The sequence below is a fragment of the Varanus komodoensis genome, unplaced genomic scaffold (assembly GCF_004798865.1).
Source record: "Varanus komodoensis strain SLA01 unplaced genomic scaffold, ASM479886v1 scaffold11, whole genome shotgun sequence".
Classification (NCBI taxonomy): Eukaryota; Metazoa; Chordata; class Lepidosauria; order Squamata; family Varanidae; genus Varanus; species Varanus komodoensis.
In genome coordinates this window covers 16149948-16167430 of record NW_025335317.1, presented here as the reverse complement: position 1 = coordinate 16167430, position 17483 = coordinate 16149948, and the positions used below count along the sequence as shown (strand labels likewise).

The following is a 17483-nucleotide window of genomic DNA, read 5'->3' as shown; positions in this document are numbered from 1 at the left end:
AACCAACTGCTTCAGTGACTCCATCTAGCCACCTCATCCTCTGCCGTCCCCTTCTTCTTTTGCCATCTATTGTTCCCAGCATTAGGCTCTTCTCCAGGGAGTCCTTCCTTCACATTAGGTGGCCAAAGTATTTGAGTTTCATCTTCAGTATCTGGACTTTTAAAGAGCAGTCAGGGTTGATCTCCTCTAGGACTGACCAGTTTGATCTCCTTGCAGTCCAAGGGACTCGCAGGAGTCTCCTCCAGCACCACAATTCAAAGGCCTCAATCCTTCGGTGCTAAGCCTTCCTTATGGTCCAGCTTTCACATCCATACATTGCAACTGGGAAAACCATAGCCTTGACTACACGCACTTTTGTTGGCAGGGTGATGTCTCTGCTTTTTAGTATGCTGACTAGATTTGCCATAGCTTTCCTCCCCAGGAGCAAGCATCTTTTAATTTCTTGCCTGCAGTCCCCGTCTGTGGTGATCTTGGAGCCCAGGAAAATAGAGTGATATACAGATATATAATTATGGATATTTGGTCTGCCCTTGCTGAAACTTATTTTAATTGATAAATTCACATCTATGTGGTTATATCCACATATTTTCCTTTTCCTTGTTTCCTTATTTTGTTTTTCTTTCTTCACACTTATGAGGAAAAAAAGAAAAGTGTCTTCACTCCTACACAAGGTCTTTGTTTGCATTCTGGCCCTAAAAGCCTTTCTTCCACCCCATTCTGTATCCACTCTCAACTTTCCCTTCCCTTACTAGCGGCTTAACTTTGCTGAATCTCTTTCAGCTCAAGGCCTGCATTCAATTAAAAAAAAGGTACTTGGAAACTGCATTCCAGTAATAGGAGTTGCTGAAAGCAAAAGGGGTTGGCCAAAGGGAAATGGGTCAGGCCCAAATTACCAAAAGCAACCAAAATAGCATCAGATCAAAAGGTGGGAAATCACCAAATGACCAGCGGTCAGGAGAAAGATGATCAGGCCAGGGGAAGGGATCCGGCTACCTGAGGTACCCCAGCAGGCTGGCCTGGGATCCCAGGTGGAGCTGGATTTAGCTTGTGGACATGTAGTTCAACAAACATGGCTTTCAGCCCACCACTCTCCCCGCCCCAACTGTTTCTTAACCACGTTTTGTCAAAACCAAGATCTTGTTGCAGACAATAAAACGTTATGTCTCTGTGACTGCTTGTCTTATATTTCTTTCATTCTGATTGTCCTACAGGTGGCTTTTAGGTTCTTACCATTCTAAATAAATTTTCCCCCACCCTAAAATATGAAAACATAGCAAATCAGTGGGGAAGTTCTGAATAATATCAATCACCTGCTCCTTAGAATAAGCACCATTGTTTCATACCTATAGAGAAATATTAGACATTTTTCTCCCATCCTATATTTTTATGCTAGCAAAGCTATTCTGTACTCAAATATGCAGTGTCATTTAATTGCTAAGCTTATCATTTATTCAGTGCTGGTCATATGCCTGTGATAATGAGCAAAGCCCTAATGATCATTCATAAGGAGGAAGTCCCAAGCCCACAACTTTCTTTGCTGAACTTACTCATTCCTAGGAACCTGGAAAACACATTTTCCCTGCAGGACTGGAAGTGAAAGAAGGAGCCGCTGCACCATTGCTTTCAGTGCTGGCAGGACACCTTCATTTTGGAAAGCAAGGGCATCCTGCTCAGAGGGGCAAGCTGTTCTTGCCCTGTTGCCAGGGAGAAATGCTTTGCACAGACTCACTGGGAAGAAGGTGCCTTGCCACTGATTTGTATAAAAAAACTTCTGGATGGTTTGGGTATTCCCAGTAGCCGGGCATTCAAGATTTGCAAGTGTCAATCTCACTTGCAGCATCCACACTGGATGCAAGCTGGGATTCACATGGATGGTTCCGATGGAAGCCGTGTCATTTAATTGCTAGGCTGAAGAGAAAGCCTTTGTGTGCAGAAGGACCAACACACATCAATGGACTGGTCAAAGAATCACAAGAGTTTCATTAAAGGACTCTGTGAAAAATGAACATGAAATCAAAGTGCTACCTATTGCAAAACCTTGTAGGCTGGAGTGCTCCTGCCCAGCCGGGGTACTCCAGTCCGTTTCCCCGATTGTTCTGGATTCTTCTGACCAGAAGACTCTGCATTCTCTGGCCACTGAAGATGCCTCATTGGACTGTTCTGGGGTTGTGTTTTGTTCGTGTTTTTTGTTGCCTTTGGTTTATTTCCCTAAATATTTTTCTACTTCTGAAACCTCAGGGTTCCCCTGAGCACACTGAGGCCTCCCTCTTTTTAATCAATTGCTCCATGTGATTAATCTTCATTACCTCTGCCGTGAAGACTTTTCCTCCCTTAACTGCCCCCACCAGCAAGTGGGAAACAAGGAAAGGAGGAGGAGGACAGCAATAATCCACCAGCCAATCTAAGAAAATTAATTGTTCTCTTTTCTTCCCTCCCCACTCATTTCCCCTTGTACGTTGTGTGATAATTGTAAACATGAAAACAGTCTTGTTTAATTGATTATATATATAAGCCAATCTGAGAGTCTTTCTGGAAGTGGAACAGCATAAAAATACTTCAAATAAATAAATAAATAACACAGCACCCAGATTTTCTATTGCTATATATAACATTTGCAGCTTCGCTCGGTTTTATTCAGTGGGTTGCAGCTAGTGGTAAAGGTAAAAAGGTAAAGGTTTCCCCTTGACATTAAGTCCAGTCATGCCTGACTCTCGGGGGCGGTGCTCATCTCCGTTTCCTAGCCGAGGGAGCCAGCGTTTGTCTGCAGACAGTCTCCGTGGTCATGTGGTCGGCATGACTAAACACCGAAGTGCACGGAACGCTGTTACCTGCCCACCGAAGTGGCACCTTTTCATCTACTTGCATTTGCATGCTTTCGAACTGCAAGGTTGGCAGGAGCTGGGACAGAGCAACGGGAACTCACCCCGTTGTGCAGATTCGAACTGGCGACCTTTCAATCTACCAGCCCAGCAGCACAGTGGTTTAAACCACTGCGCCACCTGCAGTCCCATAGCTAGTGGTAGTCTATCCTAAATCCTAGTGATTTTAATGGGCCTGTTCTAAGTAAAGCTAATGTAGCCCTTTCTGTGTAAACATAACAGACACAAATTTGTGCCAGACACAAATACTGAGTTTAAAAATTATTTGTGACTCACTCTCTCCAGTCAAACCCACAGAACTCAAGGAAGTCCTGTCCACTTGAAAACCCCTGCCCCACAATAAAAATTCAGATTTAACCAGATAGCACTCGATATTCTGACATGTAGCAAAGCGCTGGTGAGCATATTTGTCCTGACCTCCTAGTGTGACCACACAATTGCTTCCTCATTTGCATGCACAAACTGGCACCTTTTTCATAGTTCTCTTCATGCTTCTAAAAAGGGGCAAGACTAAGGAAGAACCAGGCTGATTAGCAGAAAGAGAAAATCTGGGTGGGAGTGGGGGAAGATGAGATGACAGTCCAAATTGTGCAGGAGGAATCATTTGTGGACCTGCGGAAGACCACTTGAGAGCCAGTGTGGTGAGGTGGTTAAGAGCACGGGACTGGGACTCAGGCGACCTGGGTTCTAGTCCCCGCTCAGCCGTGGAGCCAACTGGGTGACTTTGGGCCAGTCACAGACTCTCAGCCCAACCTACCTCACAGGGTTGTTGTTGTGGGGATAAGATGGAGGAGGAGATGAAAGCTGCCTTGAGCCCTTTGTAGGAAAAAGGCAGGATATAAATCCAAAAAAAAAAAAATTAAATTAAATTTAAAAAAAACCCAGTTCACATGATCCCTGGATGGTTCATAAGCCAGGGTGGCTTATTGCTGTGCTGAACAAGTCACTCAGAACCCATGGCTTATGGTAGGCGTCCAGAGTGGGCTGCTAACCATAGCAACAAACCACACTGGCCTGGTTTGCACAACTTGGGAAGCCATAGTGCCAAGGGTAATTACATTGATCTTTCTGGCATGCGTCCCATGGGGAAAAGCCACTGGGTTCAGACAATACGATAACCCACACCCAAGGGTGGAGTATGGGTTGCTGTTGAAATGAACGGAGCCAAGATAACCCACAGCTCACAACCCAATAACAAATCCTGGGCTCGCTTCATGGGTTGTTCATGGTTAATAAACTTGTTAGTGGTCCAGGGTTCCGACAACACAAAAACCCATATTTCAGCAACAGTCACCAACAAAGCACTTGTAGCCTATACTTAACCCTTGAGTGTGGGTTAGTGGGTTATTATTCCCCAGTGCGATCATGCAAACAGGCCCAGATTAAGATATCGCTATGAGGATTCCTATGGAGGCAACATGATGTAGAATGCCTATACCTTCCTCCTCTGCAGAACACATAACCGCAGCACAGGGGGGCTACACAGGCATTACCAAAGAAGATGCCACAATTTGAATAGAATGTGCATATATTAATATATAGGTTTAGATGCAATTTTAAAAATAAGTGCAGTTATTTCAGTAGAAGTGCAATGCCTCTCACTACAGTGAGAAAGTCTATGCCCTGCATGCCTTCTCTTGTCCCAGCTGGTGGGCAGCTGCAAGTCCTCCATGTGACCCTCTTGATGTGGTTCTTTTTGGACCCTTCAGTTAGAGCAGCCTTCCCCAGCCTTGTGCCTTCCAGACACTGGACTGCAACACCCAGAATTCCCAGTCAATGGCCCTACTGGATGGGCATTCTGGGAGTTGCAGTCCAAATGCTATGTAGGTCATCAGGTTGGAGAAGGCTGAGTTAGAGGATAACTCAGATAAAGAGAAGTCTATTCTCCGACAGCTCTTCAGATAACGGCACTCTCAAACAGAGGACTGCCCTCTGTCAAGCAGGACCCCCAGCCACACGAAACCACCCTGTGGCACACAGACACACTCCGACCGAGGGAGAGAGCTGAAATTAGAGACGGGACACAAAACAGCCTGGGCAGCACAATCAAAGGCTTGTGGGAAAAGTGGGAAAGGTGAGCAGCACAGAGAATAGATACCTTAAGCGAGGGGATGGAGGAACTCAGGAGCCCTAACCCTATTCCATGTGACATGTTAACAAACTACCCTTTAAGCAAGACCTATTGCAGAAATAGGGCTGTTCGAATTTTTAGTTGTTCTCTACGCAGGTCTCTGTCCAAGTCTGTCTCCAGGTGTCAGACAGCACGCTAACACGTCCTACCTATTTCTGGTTGAAGGAAATGCTTGGAATAAACCCTCTGCTACCAGCCCAAAATCCCCAATTTTAGTCCCCACTTCAGGTAGTCAGTTGCTGAAAATATCAAAAAATGGAAGATGAAAGAATAAAGGAAATATGTTGGATGAAACAAATGACAATAATAATTGATTACCCGGGCAATGAAAGACGAATGAAACCAATTCACCCATTTCAAGGTGGATGACATCCTCCACATGTTTACTCAGAAGTAAATCCTAGGGCATTCAGTGGAACTACTCATAGGTAAGTCTGCATAGGATGACGGTATTAAAGTTCTTGGGTCTATTCAATCACATGTGTATAAATAGTTCATGCTCTCAGCAGGTAGCTCTGCGATCTCAGAGTGATTGTCACTTCTAAGGGAGGGATTATGTCGTTAGCATAAAAGATTGAATGGTATTTCACAGTCGCCTTCTAAGCAATTTATCTCACAACTTCAGCAAGTATGAACTTTAGCACCTATGATTCATCTGTAAAAATGTAACACATGCCCATGATTTAGTAGAAACCAGTGAAGCAGCCGACTCCATCGGAGAAAAAGTCCCCAGAGCCACCAAGAAGCTGGAGACTGAATCGAGTCAGGAATTGCTTGAAATTTCTTATTTCACAATTACTTGCCAGGTGATATATAGAAACAAGGATTGGTCCAGCTCAGCACACTTGGCCCTGGAACCTATTCTCAGCAATTATAATACTTACATAATTAGATGATAATAATGACAATAATAATAATTAGAACATATTTTAACCTGAAATAATAAATAAAACATATTTTAATCTGTGCCAAGTAATTTCCCTCACCACAGAGCAATGACAAACATTTATGTATCCTCCAACTACCCATTCAAGCGGGACTACCATGCCTTTCAAAGTCCTATGCGAAAGAAAACACAATCTTCTAAATACGATGATTTTTCAAAAGCAGCTCTCTAAAGTTCCCAGGCACATGGCTGACCAGCAAGAGACCCACTTCTGATCCCACCAGATCAGCAACAAGCAGCATCAGTGAAACCTGTCCGGCAGGCCTCTTGCTTACCAGCCTATCAAGGTGTTGGTCTCCTGGACAGGTGGTATGATTACATAAGAACACCTATATTTGGAAGATCTGAAAAGGGCCCAGGGATCCTATGCAAGCCACCGCAGCCCTACTCTCTGAACACTGGAAATCCTAGCTCTGTTTTCTCCCTTTCTGGTGAATCATTAGGCATTGTCTACAAATGTTCAAGCCAAATTTCATGTCCTGAAAGAAAAAGTATTTTAATTTTTAAAAGCATGGACGATGTTCAATGCGTAGAATACCCACTTCTGCACTATATGGTATATCGGCAGCATTTACATATCCCTAGCTATAATCTACTACTGGCAACTGCTGGACTGTTCCAGAAATATCTTCTATAGCACAACAACTTCCAAAGCATAATGCAGCAAACCCCTTATAGCACAGCACTGGCCAAAGCTCAGGAATGCGCCCTGATCTCTAATTTATTCTTCTTTATGACCTTTCTAAAGCACCATCTTTCTACCATAAAATAAAATAAGTTCAAATTAAAAAGAACAAAACACAGAGCTGTGGGGGGCCCTGGAGATCAGTGGGAGCTTGTATGTGCTCCTTTGAGCCAGGTACTGCTGGAGGGCCTGCATGTATATAGGAGGGTCATGAAAGTGGACAAGTCCAGATCCTAAATATTTATGTCAATCCAGAGTAAAAAAAATGCTTGTGATGCAAAATAAATGTCCCCATCCCAAGCAGTTATGTGTTGGTGAAGCAAGAGTTGGACTGAAGATCTAAGAGGAACGCATATTTTAACAGCAGTCCGAACTTTTACCTGCTGGCCATGTGGAAACACATCATCCCGTAAATACAGTCTTTTCTCCAAGTCTTTCACAACAGCAGTTCTATGAGCTCTAATTGAATCCTCTGTTGCCAGCTGCAAGGGCTTGGAATTTTTCTTCACTGTTCCCTGGCTTCCTCTATAAAATAAACCATTGATTAAAATGTTGCTTTATTATTGAATTCATGGGCGCTTGTTCTTGGGGGCAGGGGGCAAAAACATGCCCTGATCCAGCTAGATGCTGTCTGTCTGTCTGTCTGTCTGTCTGTCTGTCTGTCTGTCTGTCTGGAACTTTATTTTAACCCAGGTTCAGATGGCTCCATCCTTACAAACCTTCAAAAGAATATTATGGCCTATTTTCTACAAGTCGCTTTTTACTGAACGAGTTGCTATGCTGCTCCTGCTGTTTGAACTAGTGTCAAATAAATTTGCTTTTTCTTAATACCGAGTTGAATGCTATTACCTATTGGCGATGCTATTGTGTTATTGCTATTGATTCCTTTTGCTGCTTTTATGGTTCTCTGATTATTTTTTTTAATTAAAGGTTGTGCCTTATGTATTTGTACTCAGACAGCACTTTCATTGAGGACCGGGCTTCTTCGCGTTCAGCTTTTCTCTGGCTGGGAAGGCTTGGGTACAATAAAGCTCTCTCCTGCCCTGATGCCCTCAGGGAAGATGCAGAGTGGGTGAAACTTTAGTATATTTCTCATCCTCCCAGGTGCTATGGCAAGAAGCAAGCTAAGGGAAATCTCAAAGTTTTAAAGGCACATGGACCTGCATGGCAAATTCCCTGATTCCTCAGTAAGAGGTAGAGCAGATGAAGTCTATAACAAGCTGCTCTAGAGTTTACAGCAACCTGCTTTTCAAAAAGCAAAAGCGAGTGTCAAAAAAAAAGTCCCCTCTAGCTTGGTGCCGTCCATATAGGTTGGACTGCAAGCCCTAGCATCCCCAGTGGAAGGCACCAGGTTGAGGAAGGCTGGTCTAGAATAACAGTAGGTCCAAGAAGTGGCAGCATCTATGCATTTGTAATATTTATACATCAGTATGGATATTTGTTTATTAGGTGTTTATCCTGCCCCATAGCCAAAACGGCTCTCTTTCCAGGGTCCACACATTTCACACCAGATGCTGCTGCTGCATTTGCTCTAGTCTTCCTCATTGATCAGAACCAATCTTCTGACCATTGGTTGAAGACTAAAATGGCAGCTCCTAAGTGTTCGGCCCATGGGCTATGTGTATAGTGATGACAATGAACTCCAGTGCTCTTGCTGGCCTCTCCCAGCAGGTTCATACAGATATCCAGCAGCACTGGTGGAGGCAAAGAGCTCCGCAGAACAGCAGTGGCTGCTCCTCATCATTGAACTTATTGGCCATCACCAGCCAGTGTCTGATGTAGCAGAAAGGAATAGAACAGAACGGTGAGGTGGCAAGTCCCTGCACCTCACCTTGATGTTCCCCGTGGTACTTAAGGGGGGTTAGACCAGCCCTTCTCAACCTTGCACCCTCCAGGTGTGTCGGATTTCCATCCGTGAATTAGAATGCCATGTATTATTTGGAAGGTCTGAAGAGATCAGTTGCTCCTGATAAAGAAACCATTTCTGAAACAAGTTTGGCTCTATAAACACTGTTGTGGATGCCTTTTTATTTTGGTTTGCTTGTTTGACTACAATGCCAGTCATCCCCAGCCAGCATGGCCACTGGCTAACACACCTGGAGGGCACCAGAGAAGGAGACAGTTTGTGTAGCCCATCATTGTTGAGAGTTTCACTGAAATCATCTCTAGTCTTACCTCTAAAGACACAGAAGACTGCAGCCAAAGCGTTACCAAGCTATAAATTGAAATTTTTAAACAATTGCCAAAAAAGTAATAAATTTCAGAGAGTTAACAAAGCACAGGGCTTCACCTCTTCCCAGAGTAAACACTTTTTCAAGAGAAAGTGTTGTGGAATTTGTAAAAAGAAAATGAACACGAGGTAAGTGGTCTGATAGACTAAACAAGGACACATATTAAAAGATCCTCTGGTTCTTTGCCATGATAGGTAAACCAACCAAGGTTTTGCCTCTAAATGTGGTAGAACAATTTTGAGTAAGTCACCATAAAAAGAAGCCTATTTCCTGAGAGATTATGCATAGTTCCCTGGATAACTCTTTCTTTAAGGAAGAGATGGGCAACTTGTGGTCCTCCAGATGTTTTGGCCTATGAGTTGCTCATCCTTGCTTTAGGGAAACCTTTCCCCCTCCCCTCTTAAGGGGCCACCAATGGATCTTAACAATTCAGGTTCGCTTAACTGTGTTCAAAACACACAGTCTTGCAATTAGCATATGGTAGATGTTGTTTGTGAACAAACTTCCACAGTGGCTCACTTGTACTGATCTGAACATGCATCATTAGCTTCACTTACGCAGCTGGAGCACTTTTAGGAAGACCCATGGCATTCGTTAGGGGTGTAGAAGGAAGTGAAGGAAGAACCGAACTGAGGAAGGCTACGGGATTCTGAATCCGACCAGTTGGAGAGAGAGGTGTCGGAGGCACATTCTGGGGCTGGAACTGGTTCATGCTGGATACAGAAAGCAACAATGGCGGCAACACCGTTTCTTTGGGACTGGGAAGTGGCTGCTCCGCTTGGTTTGTCAAGCCTCCCAGAGATCTCGTCTGGCCTGGTGGAGGAGATCCCAAGACGTTCTCCTTGCTGGTTGCTTTCTGGGTTCCTTGAAGTGCATTGTTGAATGAGGGCATGGGGGAGCTGGACGGGGAGCTGACGGCTGGCGCGGTGTTCTGCGATGCCAGAAATTGCTTAGGCCGGGTATAAGTGAATGTCTGTGTGGAGGGACCCTTGTTCTGCTTGTACGCAGTCGATGAAGGTTGTTGCTGCTGATGCGCGCCAGTATTGAATGATTGCTCCCGTGGAGGAGATGGCTGTTGAATTAGCTGTTGCTCGAGTAAGACCTGGTTGTGTAGCTGTTTTAGCTGGGTGGGATCCCTGCACACAAAAATAAAAACATGTATGCCAGCTATAGTATAGGCCACAAGAAAGCCACTGAACAGGAGGCAGGCAGTGCTTTGGAAACTGAATCACAATGATGAATTTCCAACAAGTCCTTTCTGGAATGAGTCAGAGCTACGCCAAGGGAAGATACGTAACCACCTCCCACTTTCCCAGTTGGTGCAATAACGAAGGCCCGTGTGCTCACGTATGCACACCTGTGGTGAGGCACTTGTGCTCATGAGAACCAGGGTCATGCTTTGGTTAGGATGTTGGGCAGGGACCCAGGAGATCCAGGTTCTAGTCCCTACTTGGCCACAGAGCTTGCTGGTGACATTGGGGCCATCACAGAGTTGTTGTGAGGCTGAAATGGATATACTTGTTGGAGGAAAAAGTGGAACATGAATATTTCCATTCCATAAATAAATGCATCCCCACCACTGGTGAAGCTCCCTGGGAGGGCCCTCTTATTTACACAAGTGGTTTTGCTGTTATTTGGTTCAGTGCAGGAGTTTTAACATAGAGGACTGTGCTCCCCACCAAATTCCTTGAACCTCAAGTGGTGCTAGGAAACAGTTTGATGTGATGGATGCTTCCAGGTAGAAGGCTCTTACTGTTACAAGCCAGAAGGCTTGTGCAGCTATTCTGCCTGATCTTTCTTTCTTTCTTTTCTTGTGGAAAGAAAAAAAAGATGGAAGGAGCAATGAGAAAACATGGTTGGTTTACAAACAGAACCCCTGGTAAAATCCCATGAATGAGGCAACATAATGCTGCAATAAAGCGTGAATGGACCCTACGTATCCCAACATGTGCTAAGAAGAAATTCTTCTCCAGGGACAATTGTTTGACTTCAAAGCTGATCTTCAGTGCCACCATAAGATCATTTTCGCTTATCCTGTCTCCGCAATTTCCTGAGCCCGCTTTACTACCTGCAAACTTGCTGTCTGGTACAACAGGCTGCAGTATTGATAAGTGACTCCTTTTCTGCTCATTGCTTATAGGAAGCACATACATGTACAAAGGGCAACCAGAACATATGAGACGAGGACAGCGGTGCAGCGGAACAAAGGCACTTGGGCAGGAAGTGCTGGGACTTTTGAATAGTAGGGGTGCTGACCCCATCTGCCCACCTCCTCAGACCTCCCTGTTCTCTCTGGACTTAGTTGCCATTCTTCAAAGTAACGGGGGGAACCAAAGTTTCTCTGCAGCACCTGTGTATAACCACACAAACACAGCTGTTTGAATTTGGACACCATCACTGCCATGATAAGCGTCTCACTGCCAGGCTACCCCTGCACCCCTGCACAAGGACGGACAGCTTTCCATCCATCCTTGTTCCAGGAAGAAAAATACAACGGACGCTGATGTTGACACAGCCGGAGTGGCCCCTTCAGGATGAAGATCCCGAATCACTCAGCTGGACTTACCCTATATCCAGTCAATAAGCTTTGTTTTTCAAGAATGTAGAGGATGTTAACATTTTGGGAAATGTTAATGTGTGTGAGGCAAGAACAGAATAAGTAAGGAATAAATTGAACCTCTTTTTCAAACACTGCCACATGGTATGGAAAAAAGAGCATCACCAAAAGAAAATGCGGGTTTGCATGACATTTCCATGTACGCATGTATATGTTCAGATGCAAATTTTAAAAGGATTACTATAAATACATAGTGGAGAAGAATGCAGTCAGCTCTCCCCTCTGCCTGCCTGCTCAATTGGCCATCAAGTTGTGGGTGGCTTCAAAGTCCTAGTCTTATGAGGGTGATCTTCAACCATACTTAAGCCAGACTGGCTGTCCAGTTTAACCTTGGGCTGTCCATACTTAAAAAGTGGCCAGCCCCTCCTATGGCCACCTTTGTGTTCATGCTTCACAAATGCCTTCTTACTTACAATTTTGGTTTCGCTAGTACTGGAGGTGGCTCTTTTGAAGGTGACGTTATCTCTTGATTTTTAAATATCTGCCCATTGATCTTGTCTGGGAAGCAGTTTGGTCTGATGTGATGTGTAGGCCTTCCTCCATTTTCTGAAGAGGCTTCACTTCCTTTATCGTCATCTGGCAGCTTAAAGTGCACATGAAGGCCTACTTTGGAACTTGACCGGGGCTCATTATGGTTTATAAGAACGCCTTCCAGTTTAGGCTTTGGAGGCTGATCCACCGAAGGCTGCGAAGGGACTGGTGCAGAAGGCTGGTGTTCCGCAGCCACTAAACTGATCGAACTTATAGTATGGAGAGCAGCATTATGATTCTGGTCCACAGGTCCTGGAATAAGAAAGGTTATATAAGGGTTATTACATGAACCAATGGCAGCACCAAGAAAAATACACTGGGGAACTTTGACCCATATATTAGACTTCTTAAAATAATAATAATAATAATGCGGAAGGTCGAGTAAGCTACTGGTGGGGAGCTTTTTCCCTCTCGTTTTTCCTCTGGCACTGCCTATGACCCAAATATTGTAAACTGGATTACATATCAGCAAAAGGCCAAGACAATCGTAAAGGTTTCTTAATATAATCTCTTACCCTTTACTTTTAGGTGAGCAGTACTGGAAACTGTCCCATACTTATTGCTTGCAGTGCAGGTAAAACTCCCAGAATCTTCTGAAAATACCTCAGCAATGACCAATGTGCAAATCTCCTCTGAAAAGCAAAAGAAAGTGATTAGCACCTTTTTGCTCAGGTGTAAACTCAACTAGCCAGACTAACCATGCCACAGTAGGAGAAACTTCCAGGCAAGTGGGTGTGTGACTCCTCTGGGCCTTGTTTGGGGCTGTTTCAGATTCAGTGCACGAACATCCCCTCCAGAATTGTCCCTGTCCTAAATCAGGTGGGGGGCTGACTTGGAGCCCTCCTGAAGGCAGCAAAGTGTGCAACAAGCAGATCTGGTTCCAGGAGGCAGAATCGACCAGGGTATTCTCTGGCACAAACTAAGTTGAAACCAATGGTGCTCTTCAGCAGTATCCATTCATTTTAATAAGACTTGTGGAAGAAAAGCACTTTGGGATTGTGGCTCCTATTTCTTGTGCTGGGGCAGGAGAGAAGGTCAAAAGGAAGTGCCACTTGGACTGTCCACCTCAGTGGGAATCAGCCCGGGATCAGGTGTCGGATTCATGGAAGAAGGCAAGGGACTGTTTTCCAGATCTGCATACCAGGAAAGTGCGTTTGACATTCTGAAAATTGCAGAATGCTGAAAACTGCAGAACTGAGGACATACTCAAACCGTATTAATTGGTTGAGGGGACGGAATCACAAAAATGTGAGTGCAACCCACTGCACCACTGGAACTTCCGGAGGGTCACAGGATTTATATCACCTGCTTTTTGTGGCAAGGGAAATGTATACTCAGAGGCGACCACTTTCAACAGCCTTTGACAGGTGGCCTGCCGTCTCCCAGTTCCCGCAGGAGCGGCTTCTGCGTGCCACTTTTTATGGGGAGCTCTCTCATATACGGTACATAGCAGTGGGCTTACTCATACACATCTAGGAGGGCACACGGCCCTCCGCGCCCTGTCACTGGTGACTGGGGAGAAACGGCTCATGAGAACGCGGCACTGCATGGGGCCCCCATGCCCTTTACGCCTGCATTGACTGCCCTGGTCCTGGAGGCACCGACAAATCTGGTTCCAGGCAGGATTCACCTCTTGGAAGTAGAATGCTTACCGTGGCATTCTCCAGTTTCAGCGCTGGAATGCTTGGAGCGGAGCTCTCACATTTCATGAGGAGAGAGCAGGGTTAAGAGAGAATATCTGGCAAGGGCCGAGGTGTGACCCAATACTCTCCAACTGGCAAGCCGGGTAAAAATAGCACAATTCTACATCATCTGGTGCACATTTGGCCCCAAAGAAAATACGGGATTTAATACAGGCTATTTCATTCACATCCAGCATGGGACAAGGATATTCCTTAGATCTGAGATAAGGGTAATCTCAGAACAGCAGGCCCTGTGCTGGGGGTAGGCTTGTCCGGGCTCCCACCAAGGAGCCAAGGGTTCCCACCCCACCCGGGGCTCAATCACAAGACCTCCTTGGACTCACTCCCTTTCTGCACCACTGCAACCTGCCTATCCACCTGCCTCTTACTTTGTCCCAAGCAGTGGAGACAGTGAGGCAGAGCAGCAGGGTGCTCAGGCCTCCTTGCTCACTGGCTGTCTGCTTGCGAAGCAAGAAGTGGCAGCAATGATGAGGAAGAAGGGAGTGACGATGGTGGTGAGAAGGCAGCCTTGTTGCGGAAAGGAGGACACAGAGGGCCTGCGAGGAGCCTTGAAAAACCTGGAAGTGGAGCTGCAGAAGGGAACGGAAGGCTTCATCCACCTGCCACCTTCCAGCTGCATGCAGTCCGCATCGGGTTTAGCGGCCTTTCTAAGTATTAGGCTGCAGTCCTACACATTCCCCAGGGAGTCAGCTCTGTTGAAGGCGGTGGCAGCGGGGGGGATCCATTGAATTAAATTAAATAGGGCTTGCTTAAGAATAACAAGTTCACTTGTCTATTTAGGAGCGAGTTTCTGTGTTGTTGGATGGGGGAAGAGGGAAGGGAAAGGGAAACCTTAAAAAGGAAACCCTTATAGCGAATAACATTTCTTGGATGCAACAGGCAGAAAGCAGTGCTCACAGAAGCAGCCCTGCTCCTGACCTTAGCTGCAAGGCTAACAGACGATCTAGCCAGTATGCAGAACATACTCCGCAGAGAAAACGGCAGGCAATTAGATAATTTAGCACAATATGATGGAATATGTGCATGGTTCTCTAACAAAGCCTCCCCAGCAACACACTCCAGTTTGTATTGTGTCTGTCCGGAACACTGGTCGCAGCACCATCTGCGCACTTTCAAGCACTCAAGCAGGAACATGGGGCTGCAGGCCATAATTTTAGTTTTATCCTGTTTGTTTGCAGACATGGAGTTGGATCTGCGAGACTGAAGTTAACTGGGCATTATCTTCACATGAATAAGGGAATAGACCTACCTGGCTCGGACATAGATCGAGGTTCTAAAGGAAAGAAAAAGATAGGTGATTCGATTCAATATTTCTACTGGTGCCAAGAGCGTTTTTCCAAATCCCACTCACAAATTATATATTTAGGCTGATTCAACAACTCTCTTCCCCTGTGTAAGTAAATGTAGCAACTTAGGATTTAGCCACAGTGATAACAGCACTTTTAGGAGTTATATCTTGATTTTCAACAGAAATGATGGACTTCAGAATTAGGGTGCTTGTTTTACTGGAGAGAACCTCTCTTGAATAATAGACTCTCAACCTAACATTGGTTCAGAATATAATGCAAAAAGCATTTCATTGCATCTCTCTGTTTGGATACAAAGAGAATCAACCAGAAACCCATAACTGGTAACCCCCACACACAAAGTTGTGCATATATTATTTGGTGTAGTATTTTCTGCACAGACACCCATGCTGAACAGTGCAGTTTTATGCAAAGGGCATTAAGTTATATGTGGGCTCAAATTTAGTCATGCTTTCAATAGAGCCGTTGAAATCACTAGGGGAATTTAAGAGCTATTAAGTCCTATTGATTTCAGCAGGTCTACTCTAAGCATGGCTAAGCCTGCATCCAGCCCTTAGACCCCTCCTCTTCCCCAGCATGCCAGCCTCTCACAGGTGGCTGAACATAGTAACTTGTTCCACATGCTGTGCATGCAGGTCCAATTATTACTGCATTAGGTTACATTTCCACACCGCCCATGGCCAAAGCTCCCTGGGCAGTCCAGTCACCCATCCAGGTTTCAGCTGGACCTGACCCTGCTTAGCTTCCAAGATTAGGCAGGATCAGGCGCTTCAGGCTATTGCCTTAGCAATTGAAAAATGGTCTTATGCAAGCAGCTAATCTCTCAGCATTACCCACCACCGTCTGCAATATGAGGATAATAATACTGACACCCATTGTTGGAGTGTTGTAAGAATTATTGACACAATGCATTGTAATCACTTTGGACATTTGAAATTCACTGTAGAAACACCAATTACTATTTTTGGGGGGCAGGGGTGGAGTGGTGGCAAAGAATTGTAGGTTCACGAATACAGCGTCCCACTGTTTATTGTTCAGAAGCATTTACATCCAGCATGCAGCAAATCATTAAATAAATGCAAATTTAAAAAATGTTACTCTGCATAGCATTGACCTTTTCAGATAAATGTCTGTAACAGCTGTAAAGCATACTTTTCTGTAATATTCTGAAGTCTGGAGAATCTTCTATCACTGTCCCTTCTCTGTACCACTCAACCTTGGGAGAGGGAGCTCCTTTCACTCTGCATTCAAACACAACCAGCTGACCCTCAGAGGCCGAGATGTCCTGCAGCATCTAAAAGAGAGGCAGATCATGGTGTGGGTTTTGTGGAATTAAAAGCGGAGAACAACAGAACATGTCTGTTTGAGAGATGGTTGAGCAAACACTGCCTTTCTGATGTCTGGTGCTTTGTGAGGATTAGGTACAACTTGGACATCAACAGAAATACACATTTTTCCATGTTCCAATTCAACTGAGGTTTAAAATCTCTTTTCTTTGTCTCTGTTTTTGTTTTCAATTCTACAATGTACCGTAGATGGTTGGTTTTAACACCATCATATTAACTGAGTGTTCTGCATTATGTTTTGTGTGAATGTTAAATAATTCTGATGAGATTTTGTATCAATGTCAGATCTTCTTAGAACATGTATTACATCCCTGTACATTATTCTCAAAAAGCCGAGAATAACTGTATGGCAGCTGTTCTCTAAATAATAGCAAGAAGATGCCTCTGAATGATTACACTGGAGATTTCTTTAGCTCTGTAGAGTGGAATCCTACAATGTTTTCAAATATGACTTTTTTCAAAATACATACTGATCTGTTCTAGGCCAATGACCCTAACATGCCAAGTTCGATAGTATAATCTCTGACCTTCAGAAAGATATTTTATAATCGGACAAATAGCTTGGAAATGATCGAAGCCTCCCATAACGTCTATTTGTTCCTCATTTTGAGAAGGTAAAAACACATTACCTTAGTAAACACTGGAGCAGCTATTATGGGTCTTCCATCCAGTCCTTGTAAATAATTAGTGGGACTTTGACTCTGCAGATTAGAAAAACAAACGTTGAGACAAAGGTTTGCTGTCGGCATCAGGCAAGACATTAGCACAACCCTGTGCTGACTGGGGTGCAACGCTTTTGCTTCCATGGAACAAGATGAACAGGGAAGGCCATGGGAAAAATGACGTACTGCATAGAGATGAGTGAGCACAATTAGGCGGTGTAGAACATAGAGGTGACTCTCTAATATAGCCTTCGCACAGGCTGTCAGGTTCTGCTCCAACCCCAACTTCTGCTGCTGCTCCCCGAAACAGAGAGAGGGGAGAAAGAGTCTAGGAATGGGCTCTATGGTTCCTGCCTTATTTCTAGAGCATCTGAGGAAGCAGCGCTGGAAGGTTCCTGGCTGCGTCCTGGGATGTGCATGGATGCTCTAGGAAGAAAGTTGTTAG

At 44.8% G+C, this 17483-nt stretch overlaps 1 protein-coding gene across 4 annotated transcripts in view; it reads right to left on the bottom strand.

The window, feature by feature from the left end:
• MYPN (myopalladin) overlaps nt 1-17483 on the bottom strand; it is a 96775-nt gene that overhangs the window by 23801 nt on the left and 55491 nt on the right. For all 4 annotated transcript variants that reach the window (XM_044420440.1, XM_044420439.1, XM_044420443.1 and 1 more), the window contains exons 6-12: nt 17006-17077; nt 16183-16324; nt 14973-14996; nt 12536-12652; nt 11903-12272; nt 9430-10008; nt 7022-7166 (exon numbers count right to left, since the gene is read on the bottom strand). In XM_044420440.1, the coding sequence (XP_044276375.1) occupies nt 7022-7166; nt 9430-10008; nt 11903-12272; nt 12536-12652; nt 14973-14996; nt 16183-16324; nt 17006-17077 (1449 nt within the window). The remainder of the gene's footprint in view (nt 1-7021; nt 7167-9429; nt 10009-11902; nt 12273-12535; nt 12653-14972; nt 14997-16182; nt 16325-17005; nt 17078-17483) is intronic.